Source organism: Austrofundulus limnaeus, unplaced genomic scaffold, assembly GCF_001266775.1.
Source record: "Austrofundulus limnaeus strain Quisiro unplaced genomic scaffold, Austrofundulus_limnaeus-1.0 Scaffold437, whole genome shotgun sequence".
NCBI lineage: Eukaryota > Metazoa > Chordata > Actinopteri > Cyprinodontiformes > Rivulidae > Austrofundulus > Austrofundulus limnaeus.
Genome location: NW_013952839.1, coordinates 445,335 through 461,350, shown reverse-complemented (window position 1 = coordinate 461,350; position 16,016 = coordinate 445,335). Strand labels below are relative to the sequence as shown.

General features: G+C 36.6%; 1 protein-coding gene across 1 annotated transcript in view; it reads left to right on the top strand.

Moving 5' to 3' along the window:
• The window catches only part of LOC106529327 (neuronal acetylcholine receptor subunit alpha-3), a 16,183-nt gene extending 2,393 nt beyond the window's left edge, over positions 1–13,790 (top strand). The window contains exons 2-8 of the mRNA XM_014024723.1: positions 4,534–4,673; positions 5,474–5,518; positions 7,545–7,654; positions 8,475–8,682; positions 10,254–10,859; positions 11,172–11,444; positions 12,467–13,790. Of these exons, the coding sequence (XP_013880177.1) occupies positions 4,534–4,673; positions 5,474–5,518; positions 7,545–7,654; positions 8,475–8,682; positions 10,254–10,859; positions 11,172–11,444; positions 12,467–12,592 (1,508 nt within the window). The 3' untranslated portion in view covers positions 12,593–13,790. The remainder of the gene's footprint in view (positions 1–4,533; positions 4,674–5,473; positions 5,519–7,544; positions 7,655–8,474; positions 8,683–10,253; positions 10,860–11,171; positions 11,445–12,466) is intronic.
• The last annotated feature ends 2,226 nt before the right edge of the window (positions 13,791–16,016 follow it).

The following is a 16,016-nucleotide window of genomic DNA, read 5'->3' as shown; positions in this document are numbered from 1 at the left end:
GTACATATTGAGTACAACGCTGCCTGTAAATGTCTCTGTCATCAGACAGGTCAGCGGTGATGTAATGTCCCAAATATTTGACCTCATCCGTGACCTGGAGGATGCTGCCAGACAGAGTGAAGTCAGGAAAAGTTAATTTAGTGTCCTCTTTGCTTTTAACAATCATGATGTTGCTCTTTTTTTGCATGTAAGAGCCCCTCTGCTGGACTTTTATGATACGTCTTTAAAACAACAAAGGAGGAGAGGAGAATTCAGTGGAGATGTTTCTGAATGTTGTCTCAGTCTGCAAAGTGTCCTGCTGAGAGTATTTCCTGCTCCACTTGTATATTCTGTCTTTTTTGCACTTGTCTTGCTCTTGTTATCCCGTCACACCATCTCACTCACAAGTCTCTAAGGTTCAGTTGCCGTCATCAACTTTGTGCTTCAGCTGAGTAGCTTGCATTCATCTTTCCTTTGTTTTTAGCTGAATTCGTTGCATTTCAGCTCAGCAGGGAGAAAAGAAGCAGATATTTAAGTCACAAATGTTTCTTTTTAAAAATCATGAACATATAATACACATGTACGAGATAAACATCTATTCCACACTCCTCTCTCTCTCTCTCTTTCTCTCTCTCTCCATTAAAAGCTTTTGCACGCTCCAGGGAGAATCAAGGCTAAATGGCTCCCTAACACAAGCCTCTCACATGCTGTAACCCATAAAACAGTCTCTTCTTTTTCCGTCTCTTATTGCATCTCAGCCTCTGTGAAGCAGCACAATGAATCCGTCTCACAACAGAAGCTCAAATGTTTCAGAATTTCTCACTTTTATCTTCCATTTTCTGTGTGAAATACGTGGAAACGTCTTGTTAATGAAACCTTAAAACTGTAGGATAAAAGTTATTTTTTAGTGCCACAGAGCCGTGCAACCATTTTACACCTTGACCTGAATATTTGATGTGTCCTCATTGCTCTGGTAATGTTTTTTTAAACACACATTTACAATCAGGGAGTTCACAGCTAGACTCGTGTTTTAGGTCCATTAAACTTCTCAGTGGAGGGATTTATTATTTAAAGCATGTTGCCAAATTTTGACTCATACTGCACAATGACGTGAATAACTGAAACTGAACTGTTGACGTGATTAGGTAAAATATGAAGGAGGGTTTTATTTTTATTGTTTTTGGATATCAGCATTAAATCATATACAGCTCCACTTCTCATCAAATTGTAATTTTTTGTTTAATCACAGACATGATCTGGTTTAAAATTCAAGAACAAAGCTTCATAAATATCCAAATCTGTTGGCTGTTGGGATATATCAGGGGGAATAATCTGGAAAAAATGATAGCATTTTTTGATGGTATTTATATCAAAATTAATCTTCTATATTTGTTAAACATATCACCACCAGCCTTTTCTCTAAATCTTTTTATTAGGGTATTTATTTTTTTTCATCCAGCATTCTCATCCTTTTCTGCAAACTTTTTTTTGGTAAGAATGCAGACTCAGCTTGGTAATTTACTGCCAATATAATTTATTTTGGAAAATAGAGAGGAAGGATTAATGTCTAAATGAAACAAAATGGACCCTGTAACTAATTAAACCCCTTAACATGTGGGCGGAAATGGTGCGGTTTCTGCTTTTAAACGTTTCCAGATGCTACTGTGGGCTTTTATTTTGAAAACTAGGGTGTCAGACGACTTCCTGCAGTTCTTACCTTTAGTTTGGCACCCGTACAAATAAATAAATACATTAAAAATGTAAATGTTGAAAGGCTTTTAAGGAATTTCAGGGGCGACTGTTAAAGGAGCTAAAAAAACAGTTTGTTTTATTTCACCGTAAGAAAACCTTGCACGTTACACATTTGTGTTTAAGCAGGAAGCAGCTCTGCAGTGATTGGAGGAGTGGTACGATCCATTGTTTCATTTTTCCCATTTTTTGCAAGTTATTTTGATCAGAATGATCTCTTTTCCTTTCTTCCTTTGATCAGTTTAACAGATTCCTGTTGCCTTAATGAGTTGCTAAAAGTTTGTTGTAATTTTGCCACAAACTGGTTCCTTTTTGTGTTTTCCCCTACCTGAATCTGAAGCTGTCTTCATGCTTCTTTTAACTCCAGTTAGTGTAGTCTCGTCGTGCGAACGCAGCCATCAGACAGAAGGCTAAGAAGCTCGGATTCACGTAATCTTCTGAGTGACATCTTAAGAAGGCTTTGCTTTCATTCTGTCTCTCCTCTCCTTTCCCCTCTTCTTCGTCTCATCTAAATGTTTTTTTTTTCTTTTTTGATTTTTTTTCTTTTTTGCTGTCTCTGGAGGGCTGTCATTGCGAGTTCAACTCCAGCTAGGTCTCTTGTGTCATTGTTGTCTGAATGAGGAGGGTTATCTGTCTCCTCAGAAGGAGGCGGGGAAATGAAACAGGGTCAGAAGTGTTTCATCGTCAAGATTTCAAGGCTTTTTACCCAAACAAGTCTTTTCTAATTAGCAGATTTTTTTTCTGTCCTCAAATTGGATTTGAGCTCATTTTGGCTGAAATTAGTCAAATGAAGTTAGGAGGAAAAAAACGTTTGTTTTCTTTGAGGTGAGGCAGGTTCTTCAAAGTTCTGCAGAACAGACTCCTTTAGAGATTTACCTTTAATCGTGATTTTTTTTTGAATGAGTATTTTTTTCTTTCTGTCAGTGCATTTTCCTTCCTGTCCAGTTTCACCTCACATTTCAAACCTCCTTTTAAAAAAACAAGTATGATAAAGATATTTATAGGTGGTGATGATGGAAGGTGAGCTGGATTTCTGCAGAACTCTAAAAGAGTTTTAGAAGAAAGGGTGGGCGATGATCTTCACTAATCACTGGAATATAAATAAACCAGATTGCCCAACTCACGTTTTTGCCTGACTGTGAATGTGTGCACTTGTCAGTTTGTTTACTTAAATATTTGAGACCTGTGTTTGAAATACAGCTTAAACATTTCAATCTAAATCTAAATATATGTTATATTCTCCCACAATCCTTTGAATACCTGTGCTAAAATAAAAACAAAAATAAGCAATCTTTCACATTCTTTCCTCAGGCTCCAGTCTGCACCTCCTCTGCATGAAGCTAAAATAGCTTCCTGGACATTTTCTATACAGACATCCTGCTTTTATACCTCAGGCAATTTCATTCTGTTCCAGAAAGATTAGTAAATATGACTCGCCAAATTTAAGTTTCATTCACAGCAAATAAGCCATCCTGCCAGACACACACCTGCTATTAAGGCTTAAACATAATAAATTGTCTCCTAATAAGATGAAACCCTCACAGCTGCCAAGAAGAACTGAATTATAATAATCAGGAGAAGCGAGCAGAACATGGTTGTCACTGCTCGTTAGACAGAATTTTCCTTTTTCAGGAGATTTTATTCTCAGATGTCGTGACTATGCTAATACCTGTCCACAGTAATGCTAACACAGACTGAATTACGGTTTAAAGTAAAACATCCAAAATCATTTTACCTAAAAAAAGACAGAGTCTAGTGGTTTGTAATGTATTTTAATTTTAATTTTGCAGAATAAATCCACTCATTGAAAACGGTGCAGCACTTTGAACAGGACCAAAAAACCCAGACCGCAGTAAAATAAACTGAGAACACTTTTTAACATTCCCTCCAAAAATGAGAAAATATTTTTTATGAACTGGATGCTAGTATTTATTATGCCACACACTTGTACCAAAATACTTCATGTTCAGATAATCTCAGCGGAAAAGTGAGAATCTAATAACACTTGTTTAAACATGAGTCATCAAATAACATAACATAAAAACATTGGCACATTAGTTTATATGTCAGTGATTGATTATTTCATTATATATATTTTTATTTTTCTTCTTTTTTATTGTTCTTGTTTTGTCTGTTTTTTATGGACCATAATTGTGTCTAAATAAAGAGATTTATTGATTGATAAAACCTTCAATCCAGGTGGCTTATTTCTGACGCTGCATCAACATTATACTGTAGCTAAAGCCTTTCTTTCATTTTAAAATCTAACTTATTTGTAACATGAGGGGATTAGAGATGCTAAAGGACTGATATCTGCTCTGTTCTTCTTTGTTGGTATGCAACAAAAAAATTAAATGTTCCCAAATTGTATTAAAACCCATTTTATTGGATGCAGCTAAAACCAAATAGGCAAATAATACAAACTTTGTTCAAACTGGTTGAGAAATAAAGAAGTAATGCAATTTATTTGAATAAAAAGAGGCAAATTTGGGCACTGGCCCGATCAGATCATACTGTGGGCCTTAAAAATGCATTTAGAGTCAATGCTTTTTGATGAAAKTTGTTCAGAATGCAGAAAACAGTTATAACACTAAAATATCTTTTACCTTTTAAGAACAATGCATGTCTGCAGTGAGACTTTTGATCACTAGAATCTGAAGAAAATGCATCAGCTCAGCTGCCTCTGTGATCCAGGATTGTCACATCCTTTGCATCAAATGCACATTGTTTTTTATATTTCCCTCTTTGGCTGTTTTAGTTTTGCTTATTCGCTGCTGATCGCTCGTTCTGCTCCTTTACCTTCAGGTTGCTTCTCATCCAAGGCAGAGGACCGTCTGTTCAGGAAGCTTTTCAGACGATATAATCAGTTCATCAGACCAGTGGAGAATGTCTCGGACCCYGTCACCGTGGAGTTTGAGGTCTCCATTTCACAGCTGGTTAAAGTCGTGAGTTTCCAACCCCACCACAGAAACAAACCTGCTAGACGCACGCTTGTTTAAAAGGACGTCACAGTTTTACTTTCTGTGAAATGTCCTTTAAACAGTTCAGAGTCTCTGTGAAGCGTTGTCTCTCCTGAAGCATCTTCATCTCATTTTTTTACCTTATGAAACAGAAAAAAGCTAAAAGAAAAAAAGAGATAAGCTGCACAAAGAAAGAGCAGAATGTCTTTATTTAGTCTGCTCAATTTCATGGATTCCAAAAGCGGCGCACCGTGTTGKTACACGGCTCTGTTTGGCTTTTTACACGTGTTAAGTTTAATGCAAGCGTTATGGGTGGGGGACTTAAATATTCTCCCATGAAAAGAGATTTTCCACTTTCTAAAAGAAAATCTGGAGATTAAGAGAAAATTGCCCGCAGGAAGTCTTTTTCAGACTGGACTGAGATTTTTGCTGTAGCTGCCACCTCGGCAAGGTGAGTGTGCTGCAGATGTGGATGCACATGTGTCAGGTGTGTGTATGTGTGTGTGTGTGTGTGTTTCAGTGGGTGGCTTGTGCACACATGAGATTCACTGGGCTGCAAATCAAAAATGAGTATTACAGAGGGAGGCAGAGAGGAGGTGACATCTGTACCTTTGTGTAATTTTAAGCCCACAGGTGACCTTCTCAGCTGGATAACTTTGGCTCCAGAAGACAAAGATGAGAGAAAGAAAAAACATTTACTTTTATTCTCAGATACAAATGCAAACACACATTTTTCCACGGATCAACCTGTTCTTTTTTTTTTTTTCTTTTTACTGTTCCTGCAGGATGAAGTGAATCAAATCATGGAGACAAATTTATGGCTCAGGCATGTGAGTATGCATAAATAAATCCCCACAAAACACCACACAGTGTGTGTTTTATTGAGCTAACAACCTTTGGAGTCAACCCTATTCAAGATGGCCGACACTGCTAATGGGAACCTGCACTCAGGCTATTTTTAGAACACTAGTCATGTGACTGTGTCCGCTCAATACTGATGTGCACACCAACTCTCACAGTGGCTCCATTAATTACATGGGGCTGCGCCGGTTTAGATGTGTTTAAACTTAAATAAAGACAAGAAAAAAGCATTAAACTCCACTGGGAGGACCACAAAACATTATGCTACACTTCCTTGTAGCAGTGACTCAGGATACAGTTGAAAGATAATAGATAAGTTAGGCGTGTTCGTTTACCTTAATAGGTGTTCGTAACCAGATAGACAATGCACCAATAGTTAAATGTTGAAATTGAAAAAATATATACAACCACCAGCAGTGGACTGAAAAACAGTTTTATTAGCTCTGTAGCTCATCTCTGCCTTCAGCCCCCAAATCAGGAAGTCACTTCTTTATAACAACATCTTCAGTACCTGACTCCGCCTATTGTCATTGCATCATCTTCAAGGGCCACCCTACCGATGGAGCCAGGACCTTGTACAGATTTTTTGCCCTAATGTAAAAACAACAGATCAATTAAGTGTTGGAAGTAAATCAGGCATGTATCTAATCTAGCATGTACCTTCTGCTCTCAGTAACCATCTGTGACAGCAGCCACTCAGACCAATCTGTACATAAAATCACCTGTTTAGTCACAAACATATTCACAAAATGGTTTATAAAACTATGTCATGTTTCATGACTATAAAATATGTAGTGTTTTTTAAAAGTCAATAGCATCCATGCTAGCCTTGTACAGCGATCTACTGCAGTCAGTCACACATATAGATAATATTCTTACACACATTTTAAACATCACCAATAAGTTTCTTTAAATGAGGCAGAACTGGAGACTCAAGTGATAAAAATACAGACACACACACACACACACACACACACACACACCGATGCAGCGAGCTAAGCTATAGACATCAGTAAAAGCACCAACCTTTTTAACAATTCTGCTCGCTTTCCAAGTCTGTGGAAGACCTCCAGCCAACCTTTCAACTGAACTTTCCTGTGATTTCTGAGGTCAGATGTGTCAAAACGTCCTCTAAACGTCTTCTGTTACTGTATACTGACTCTGAATCTAGTCCRTCCGTCCGATCTTTTGAGTGAGCGGCAGATAATATTTGCAAATGATATGCGTTACGTCATGAGTGAAGGTCACCATTGACTTGGTTTTAGCGATGCAAAAGCTGCAGGTGGAAAAGCTTCCTGTGAACCGACTCCTGCTGCAGGGATCGGCTGAAAGAAAAACAATTTCCTCTCTTTACCTAAATCTTATGGCTACAGTAATTGACTTATTTGAACATCTGAAGTGTTTGCCAGGTGATCACAAGGTAAAATCCCTGGAAAGCTAAATGGAAAAAGCAGTGTAGCATGAACTGGTTAATTAAAAAATCTCCCAGGTCATAAACAGGTAATAATCCACATTACTAATGAATAAATTCATCTTGAATGACGCCCAAACAACCAAGACTAATGAGTCCACGGCTAATAAACTGCTACCTGCAGGTGTGTTGACAGAATAACAAGTGGACGCACCGAGCCTTTGTTTCTGTCAGAGAGGTATTTAATCTTTCTGCTCCTCTCTCTGAGCTGCTTTTAACAGGTCTGATGAATGCACATGTCCTTGATTACTGAAATCACTGAGTTTTGTATGAGAAAGAACTCCATCAAATGTGGGATTTTTTTTTTCATTTTGCAGAAGAACGTTTAAGAGTGAATGAAAGCAGTAAGATGCTCAATGAGCCAGTTTTCTCTTTTCGGCAATATCTTTACATGACTCGACTATAAAGCATCAAAGAAAGTTCTGTGGAATGTGAATATGCCTTTTTTTTTTTTTTTACAAATTATGCTCATGAAGTGGATATCTGCAGTGGACTGTGTCCTGTCTGCTTTTCCTCCCCTTCAGATTTGGAATGACTACAAGCTGCGATGGAAGCCAACAGAGTTTGATGGGATTGAGTTCATCAGAGTTCCTTCAAACAAGATCTGGAGACCTGACATTGTTCTCTACAACAAGTGAGCCTTTTAAAACCAGAGCAGTTASAATTTACCTGTTCAGTATCAGTAACATAACTTTTACACAGCAGATGATATTCCCATTTAACACATGCCATTAGGTTTTATGGATTAGTTGTTCTGAAACTTACAAACGTTACAAACAGAAGAAAATACATCAAAAGAAAAAGCTTAAAAAAGGGTTTATATTACCAACTTTTTGTTCATCATGCGTTTGCATAATTAATTATATAATAATGTACAACGCACTAAAACTAATACTGCARTTCATATTTTAATGTGAGGGACTATCAGTCTGTTTGTGGTGTCCCTGCAGTTCAAACAGTCACATTTCTGAAAAAAAGTAAAATATAAATAAAAACAGAATGCAATGATATGCAAATCTCATAAACCCATATTTTATTCACAGTGGAACACAGTAAACAAATCAAATGCTGAAACAAAGAAACTGTAGAAGTTTTTGTAAAAAAAAACGGAGCTCATTAAGGATTTTTTGGAACCGGTATTGTAATGAACTTGTTTGTCTTTTGTTCTCACTGTAGCTGCTCATAACTTTAATCAAATACAGATTCAGATTATTCAATAATGCTTATTTTTTCTTCAGTATCCATGATTTTTTAACTGTAACACAGTCTTAGTTTTTGTTATTATTCTTTCTTTTCTTTTATGCCTCATTTTCATTTTTTCGTCCCGTCCTGTTGTCTGACATCTCGGACTTCCTCCTTTCGTTGTTTCAAACACTCCTGTTTCTAACCTTCTCATACCTTTTCTACTGTGGAAAAAAATAAACTCTCATTGATAAAACATACACACACCTCAGTGCTGTAGGTGACTTCCTGGTGGAGGATAAGACCAAGGCTTTGCTGAAGTTTGATGGAACTATCACCTGGGTTCCTCCCGCCATTTTTAAATCCTCATGTCCGATGGATATCACCTACTTCCCTTTTGACTACCAGAACTGCTCCATGAAGTTTGGTTCCTGGACTTATGACAAAGCCAAGATTGACCTGGTACTTATTGGATCCAAGGTCAGTAATTGTGTCTGTGTTCAAATCTAATTAAGCTGTTTACAGTCTGCTTGGGTGGAGAACGTTTTAATAAGGTTCTGTGGAGACAGTGGAGAAGGAAAACAACAGTAGGACTGAGTCTATTTATCTCCACATCAACTCTCAACTCTTGAAGAACAAAAAAAAATCCTGAACTCCTGAGCGTAATGTTTGACTCCTTGTAAAACAGGTCTTTTAAAGGGAACATCTTTATTTCAGAGTTAAATAGCTTTAACAAAGAACTACCTGAAGTGAATTTAACAAGCTACTCTTAGAAAGCCTGCTGCAGCTTAATGCTTTGTCTTTTTCTCACTTTTTCATTAAAACCTTTGTTTATGTAAACTAGATAAATAATATAGGAAACTAAACATTATAATAAGTCTTGAGGCCAATATTAAAGATGTCCCAAACATTTTCCTTAATTTCCATTGTTCAAATTTGAAGCAAAGTAAGAGTCAGGAATTGAGGGGTACCATTGCCCGATCTGTACTGGAAGCACAATTCGTATCAACAGCTCATCACTAAAATAAATACTAGCAGGAGGGCTGTTTGTTTTTAGCGTGTAGCATTTCGCTAAACCGCTTGATGACAGAATGTATTTGATTTCAGTCTTTCGTCACCTGCAATGCTTCATAGAAAAGACAACGTTTGCAACAGATATGGATTTTTATTCCAGAAAAAAATTAAATAAAATGGAAAAGAGATGAATTATAACACCGTCTAGAAATTACGTCTGTTTAGATCGGCAAGTCCGTATAATAAATATGTCCACATTGTAGAGCTATATTGAATTAATCAGAATGTATGTAATATTAAAATAGTTTACAGGTTAGAATTTAGCACACTTTTATAATTAAGTATGAAAATAATAATTTGCAGTATTTTTTCCTAAATCAGGCACATTAACTGGTAATCCAAATGTATATCTCTTAGCACAAATTAGCTGTATTTCTTTTAGCGTGTGCGCAAATGAGCTCRTGTTATGTATCATGCTTCTGGAACAGATCGTGCAGTGACAAGGAGATAATCAGAAAAAATGTTTATTTTGTTTATATTGAGTGGTGGAACTAGTCAACCACTAGAGGATGTTCACTYTTTGTGTGCCTCAACTTCCACCTTCTGGTCCTGTCTCTGGTTTTACTGGATTCTTACATCTGAAGAAAGTAGTTTTGAAAGTTGTGAGTCATGTAACAAGTTGTCAGATGAATTTGCTTTACTTTTATTCTTTCAGGTAAATCTACACAGTCATTATGTGAACCATATCACTTTTAACATCCAGTTCTAAGACTGTAGGAGACATGAGCTTCACAAACAGAACTGATTCAGACATTATTCCAGCAACAAATTTTGCTCATGCATGAAAATACTGGTGAAAAAACACTTTATTTGCTTTGCAACTCTGCTAAAATTTAATTAGTAACTAATTAAATTATAAACCCAGTATTTACTTTTAATATGTAACAGCCTGCTTACAAAAAAGTAAATTGATCCAAACTGTGGCTCTTGCAGCAGATCAAGGTAAACCAGTTTAAAATGCTTTATCCATGTGATAGGTCAACTTAAAAGACTTCTGGGAGAGCGGCGAATGGGAAATCATTGACGCTCCAGGCTACAAACATGACATCAAGTACAACTGCTGTGAAGAGATCTACCCAGACATCACGTACTCCTTCTACATCCGGCGCCTGCCACTCTTCTACACCATCAACCTCATCATCCCCTGCCTCCTCATCTCTTTCCTCACAGTGCTGGTTTTCTATCTCCCATCCGACTGTGGAGAGAAGGTCACGCTCTGTATCTCTGTCCTGCTCTCCCTCACTGTGTTCCTGCTCGTCATCACAGAGACCATCCCCTCCACATCGCTGGTCATCCCTCTCATCGGGGAGTACCTGCTCTTCACGATGATCTTCGTCACCCTMAGCATCGTCATCACTGTGTTCGTGTTGAACGTGCACTACCGCACGCCGATGACCCACACCATGCCGTGCTGGGTGAGGTCGGTGTTCCTCAAAGTGCTGCCGAGGATCATGCTGATGCGGAGACCGATTGATGAGGATGGCAAGGCCGGGTGGTTGGACGACAGTGGGGAAGCAGGAGGAGCTGGAGGGGGAGGAGGAGGCGGGAAAGGCAGGAAGAAGAGGAAGAATAGTTTGATGCAAGTAAGAATACCTTTCATCAAACACAGTGCTCACAAAAAAAAATGTTGTGACCCAAGTTCCAAACAAAAATCTGGAAAATCCTAATGCAGGGATAGTCACTTCTGGTCTTCGAGGTCTGCAGGCCWGCATGTTGTACTTGTTTCTCTGTTCCAACACACCTGATTTAAATGAATGGATGATTTGTTGATGTAGACCAACATTCTAGACGAATCCATATACAGAAAGTATACATATTTGTGAAATAATTTAAGTAAAGTAAAGACAGGTCATCAAACAAGGAAAAAAATGAAGTTTGAATATTTTTCTTTTCAGCAGGTTGGTGGAGGGTCTCTTAATTGTTTGGAGTTCGGGGACAGTATGCTCTCGTCTGTGGAGAGCTGCAGTGAAAAGAAATGTTCCTGCCCCTGTCGGCATGGAAGGGAGACACCAGATACTCCAGACTCTGGAAAGATGAAGCGTCAGCTGAGTCCTCAGTACGTTAACGCAGTGATGGCCTTCTCTGTGGTGTCACCGGAGATCAAACAGGCCATCGAGAGCGTCAAGTACATCGCAGAGAACATGAGGAGCCGAAACAAGGCCAAGGAGGTGAGCCCTTACTTTGTTGTTCCTCATCAGTTTAATTCAAATGCATCAGCTGTCCATGTTTTCTGTGTTCTCTGTTTAATGAAGAATAAACAGGGACTGGGTGAGTTACAGACTGGCAAACTGAGAAAAGGAAAAAACAAGAGAACAGTCTTCTGTGTGCACAAACAGGACACAGATATGATGGTTGTGTTTTTGTCTTTTTTAATCAAAAAATATTCACATTTTTACTGTTTCCATTCAAATATCATGTTTTCTTTTTATCTTAACATTGAACCAGGGTTTATGCAAACAGTTCATGGTCCTGAAACCAAAGCTGCAAAATGAAATTAACCCAAATATTGTGTTATATAACATTTTAGTAGATTGCTGTGATGTATTTTAGTTTTAGGGGGGAAAAACAGCACATTAGTTTTGTTGAATTCTGAATAAACTTTTAAAACTGTGCTATGTCATAAACTTTTCTTTCCATACTTTCTAATTATGCACAAGTTCATAAAAATAAAATGCACAGCCAGCATTCTGTTGCATAATACATTTATGGAAAAAAAAAGAAGAAGAAGAAAGAGAGCCTTCACACTGACAGCTGTGCTGGCTGTGGAGAGCTCAGCTGTAATTCTGTCCATCACTGGTGTCGAGCCGGACCTGCTCCACTGGTTAACCGCAGTGTTAGCGTTGAGTAGGAGTTGAGCCGTCTCATTCCTCGTTCTGTCAGTTATAAATAAAGTGGAAGGAATCTCTCAGAGGGGAGACCAAGTCTTTGATGTGCAAAGCTTGTGTTGCAGTCAGCATTGTTAACCTGCCTGTTGCTTCATCAGACACAATTCATTTATTGGGATTATTTCTGTAAATTATTTACAGATCCTCTGTTGATTAACTTCACCGAGTTTCCCTTCTTCTCCCAGAATCCCCCTTTTCTCACCCATCAACTCCAATCCTAAACCACCACACTTGTCTGGGAAAAAAAAGCACCCCTAGTAACACTGTTTTAGTCCTGTTTTTGTTTTGTTTCTTATCGTTCACAGGTTGAAGATGACTGGAAATATGTTGCAATGGTGATTGACAGAATCTTCCTTTGGGTTTTTGTGACCGTCTGCATCCTGGGAACCGTGGGCCTGTTCCTTCAGCCTCTCTTCGGATTTGTCTCATAACTGCCACAATATTGAGGGTTTTCTGTCAAAAAACAAATGAACTCTCAGTTCTCAGTTAGCCAATAAGAGGAAACCATTTTGGGTCCTGCAGCACTATTAAGTGTTCTGGTTCTATTTTATGGCTAAACTATTTATTATTGGAAATCCTTTTAATTTCTAATCACAGTCACACGAGGTTGGAATGCCTCATTTTTTATATATTTTACAAAAATGTCATAAAACAGATTAAATCAAGACAGATTTAAACATGTGAAATGATTCAGGCAAATATAATAATATGAAATGAAGAGGGCAGGGATGACAGCATTTAGTGCCATTTAGTTTGATCTCTGTAGCTATTAAAACAGTTTGCATTCTGAATGATTATAAAAAATGTTGATGATGTCCAAAAAAGTTAAAATAATTTTATCACTATTACCCCTCCCCATATAAAACAAGTTTTTGACTTGTATTAAAAAATCCAAATCTAAACAGAAAATAGGGATAATTTTTGTAATATAATCTCATTTCACAATGCAAACATATTGTAAATCAAATATAAAATAAAAATATAAATAAATAAATGACAGGTTCTAATAAAGAGGTTCAAATTCCAAGTACTCCAGGTTAGAAACAACTCCCAGACTTGGATCAGGATYGAGGCACATTCAGTGGTTCTTCAGGACTTGAACCTGTACACACAGTATGTATTAAAGAACCAGGAACTTTACAAGACAGAAGATGAAACAAACTGTCCACTTCAGCAAACTCAGCTCCACTCAGACGACTGAGGAACRCAAAACCAGATTCTTGCTGTGATTCATCGACAAACTGACAGAGTCAACAACCACTGCTGCTTTTATGAGCAATTTCCCTTTTTTAAATCTCCTTATTCAAATGTCTGGCATCATTGGGAGGGCTTTAAAAATAACAGCTGGATGTTTTTTTTTGTAATTAGAAACTATTTGTTTCTGAATGAATAATCTTCCACATGGTAATTGATTGGTCTGGTAAGTCAACATTTGTCTTGATTGGTTGTTCTAAAGATAGATTTGTAGTTATTTTATAAGAAAGACCTTTAATTCCCAATTTCATGCACATTAATGTTTTTTGTTTTGTTTTGTTTTGGTAACATTCATGATTAGGTTTATTTATTTATTTTTATAAACGAACAAGTAATGGAAAAAAACATGGGTGGAATAAATTATGATTGCTTTCATCTGAAGCTTGATGATGTATTGGATTAATAATTACTGTTACTATATAAAAACTGTATTTATGTTTGCCTCATTTAGAAATGCCTTTATACCATTTTCATTTGGAAACCCATTAAGAGTTTTTTCCCCTTTTTTTGTATGTGTGGAGAAATAAACTCTAAACTGCAGACAAGTTATCAAAACAGACAGGATGGATATAAGTTTACATGGAGAAAAGGCTCAAACTGAGGACCAGGACTAAAAGCAGAACAAGAAGATGTGACCGACAGCAACCTGATGCATATGGGAGGCTAGATGCAGACTAGATGAAAGCAAGGATTTTATATAAACTGGGAGAGGCTGGTGAGTTGATCAACAGATGGAACTGAGCTGTGRTTTTGGTAAAACATGTTTTAATTTGACTTTATAAATGAATAAAGTTAGGATGCAGTTATTTGACTTAAACAAAACAGAGAATGAATAAAAAAATATTAGTTTTATTTGTACAGCTATAGCAGAATTGTATTAATATTGTTTCAAATTTATTTTGTTTCTTGTTTGTTTCTTTAGTTAAACTTTCCTTTATGACCAGAAAAAAAGCTAAAAATCAATTAATTTTAAACAAGGGACTATCCATCTGTTTATGTTCTGTACTTGTTGGATCTTTCTGAATTGTTTGGGATCTGCTGCCCATCACCTCTAACTGGGTAAGAATAATTATTTTATTKTCTGATTTTTATTTCATATTATTTAGCATTTCTTTGATCGCTCACATTGCTAATGTTTTAAGTTTTCTTCATCTCAATTTCTTATGTTTTGATGTAATTGCAACAGTTTGTGCAAAATGAAGCATTTTTTATTTGCATTAATGAATACCATTCACTTTTCTTTTTGCCATTAAAAAAAATGCAGATATTTATTTTCCAAATCATTTGAAAAGCATTTACTGGTAGGATGTGTGAAATCTGCACATATCTACACACCAAAAGTACTGTAAGTCAGAACAACTGATGTTTGTGAGCCGTTATCTGCTAAAAGCAACCAGAGGTGTTTAATCAGAGCTGCAATTAAAATAAATTAAGGAAAATTTGAAAGCTTTTAAAACATAATTCAGAGTTAGGATAACATGTCATCATGCTGAACATGGCTCAGCTGTTAGAATATTTATATTAAACACAAAAACACAACTTTTTAATGTGTGTGCAAGAATGTGTGTGAAATAACATTTGAACATAATGATGTACAACTTGGGATGCTTTTTTTCTGACATGTCTCTGTTTCATTAGACATTCTGTCGATTAGAAGAAACGATTTTTACAACAACAGTGTGTCACACAGCAGGTTTTAATCATATAGCAGGTTTTTATCTGTTATATTTCATAAAAGAATATTTCAGGATTTGTGTTTTAAAAGTGGTGCAAGCAGAACCAATCATTTATGAAAATAAAAAAATGAAATTTTAATTTAATAATTGCTTTGTTTTTACTTATTTGTAACTCAAATGTTTTGATGAAACAGAAGAAAAAAACTCATATCAGTTTTTCTTACAGCACAGTCTGAGGACARGTTTATTTTTACCTTTGAGATTGGCTGTAAACTCAAAAAGAAGTTTTAGTTTTTTTCTCTCCAGTTTTACTTTCTAACTTCTGACATCCTCTTTCTTCAGTTTGATGAATGATGTCTTCTTTCTAACTTTTAGTTTTACACTTTTCCTCTGCCTCAGTTTATTTATTTATTTATTTATCTGCTTTCTGCAGTTTGTTCATCTCCTGTCAGCAGACTTGTTATTGGAAAAAAAAAGCCCAGACAGCAAATCCTCCATCTGATTAAACTAAACTTGTTTTTTCTTTGTTTTCTGTCTGTTCCTGAGGTAAAGCTGAGGGTCGGTGCAGCAGAGAGGGAGAATCAGGGAAATACAGTAGAAAACAATGCTGTACAGGGAAGAGTGGATTCTCCAGTTTGATGGCAACAATTAACCTGTTAGTTTTAAATGGACCTTTCATGAGAGTGTGTTGCATTCAGCAACCTGTTGATGTTTTAAGACAGAATGAAAGGTTCTTAGAAGTGCACATTTCCAGAGTTTAACCCGTTTAAATTTAGATCATAGCATTTTTATTTTTTATATTTTTTGTGAAAATATGAAAGCAATTAAATCAATAAAATGAATCACATTCCCAAAYTAATGTTTGACAATATTATTTGTTCCCTCATTATTTTATCTTTTTTCTTAACTATGTCCTGTCCTGCAG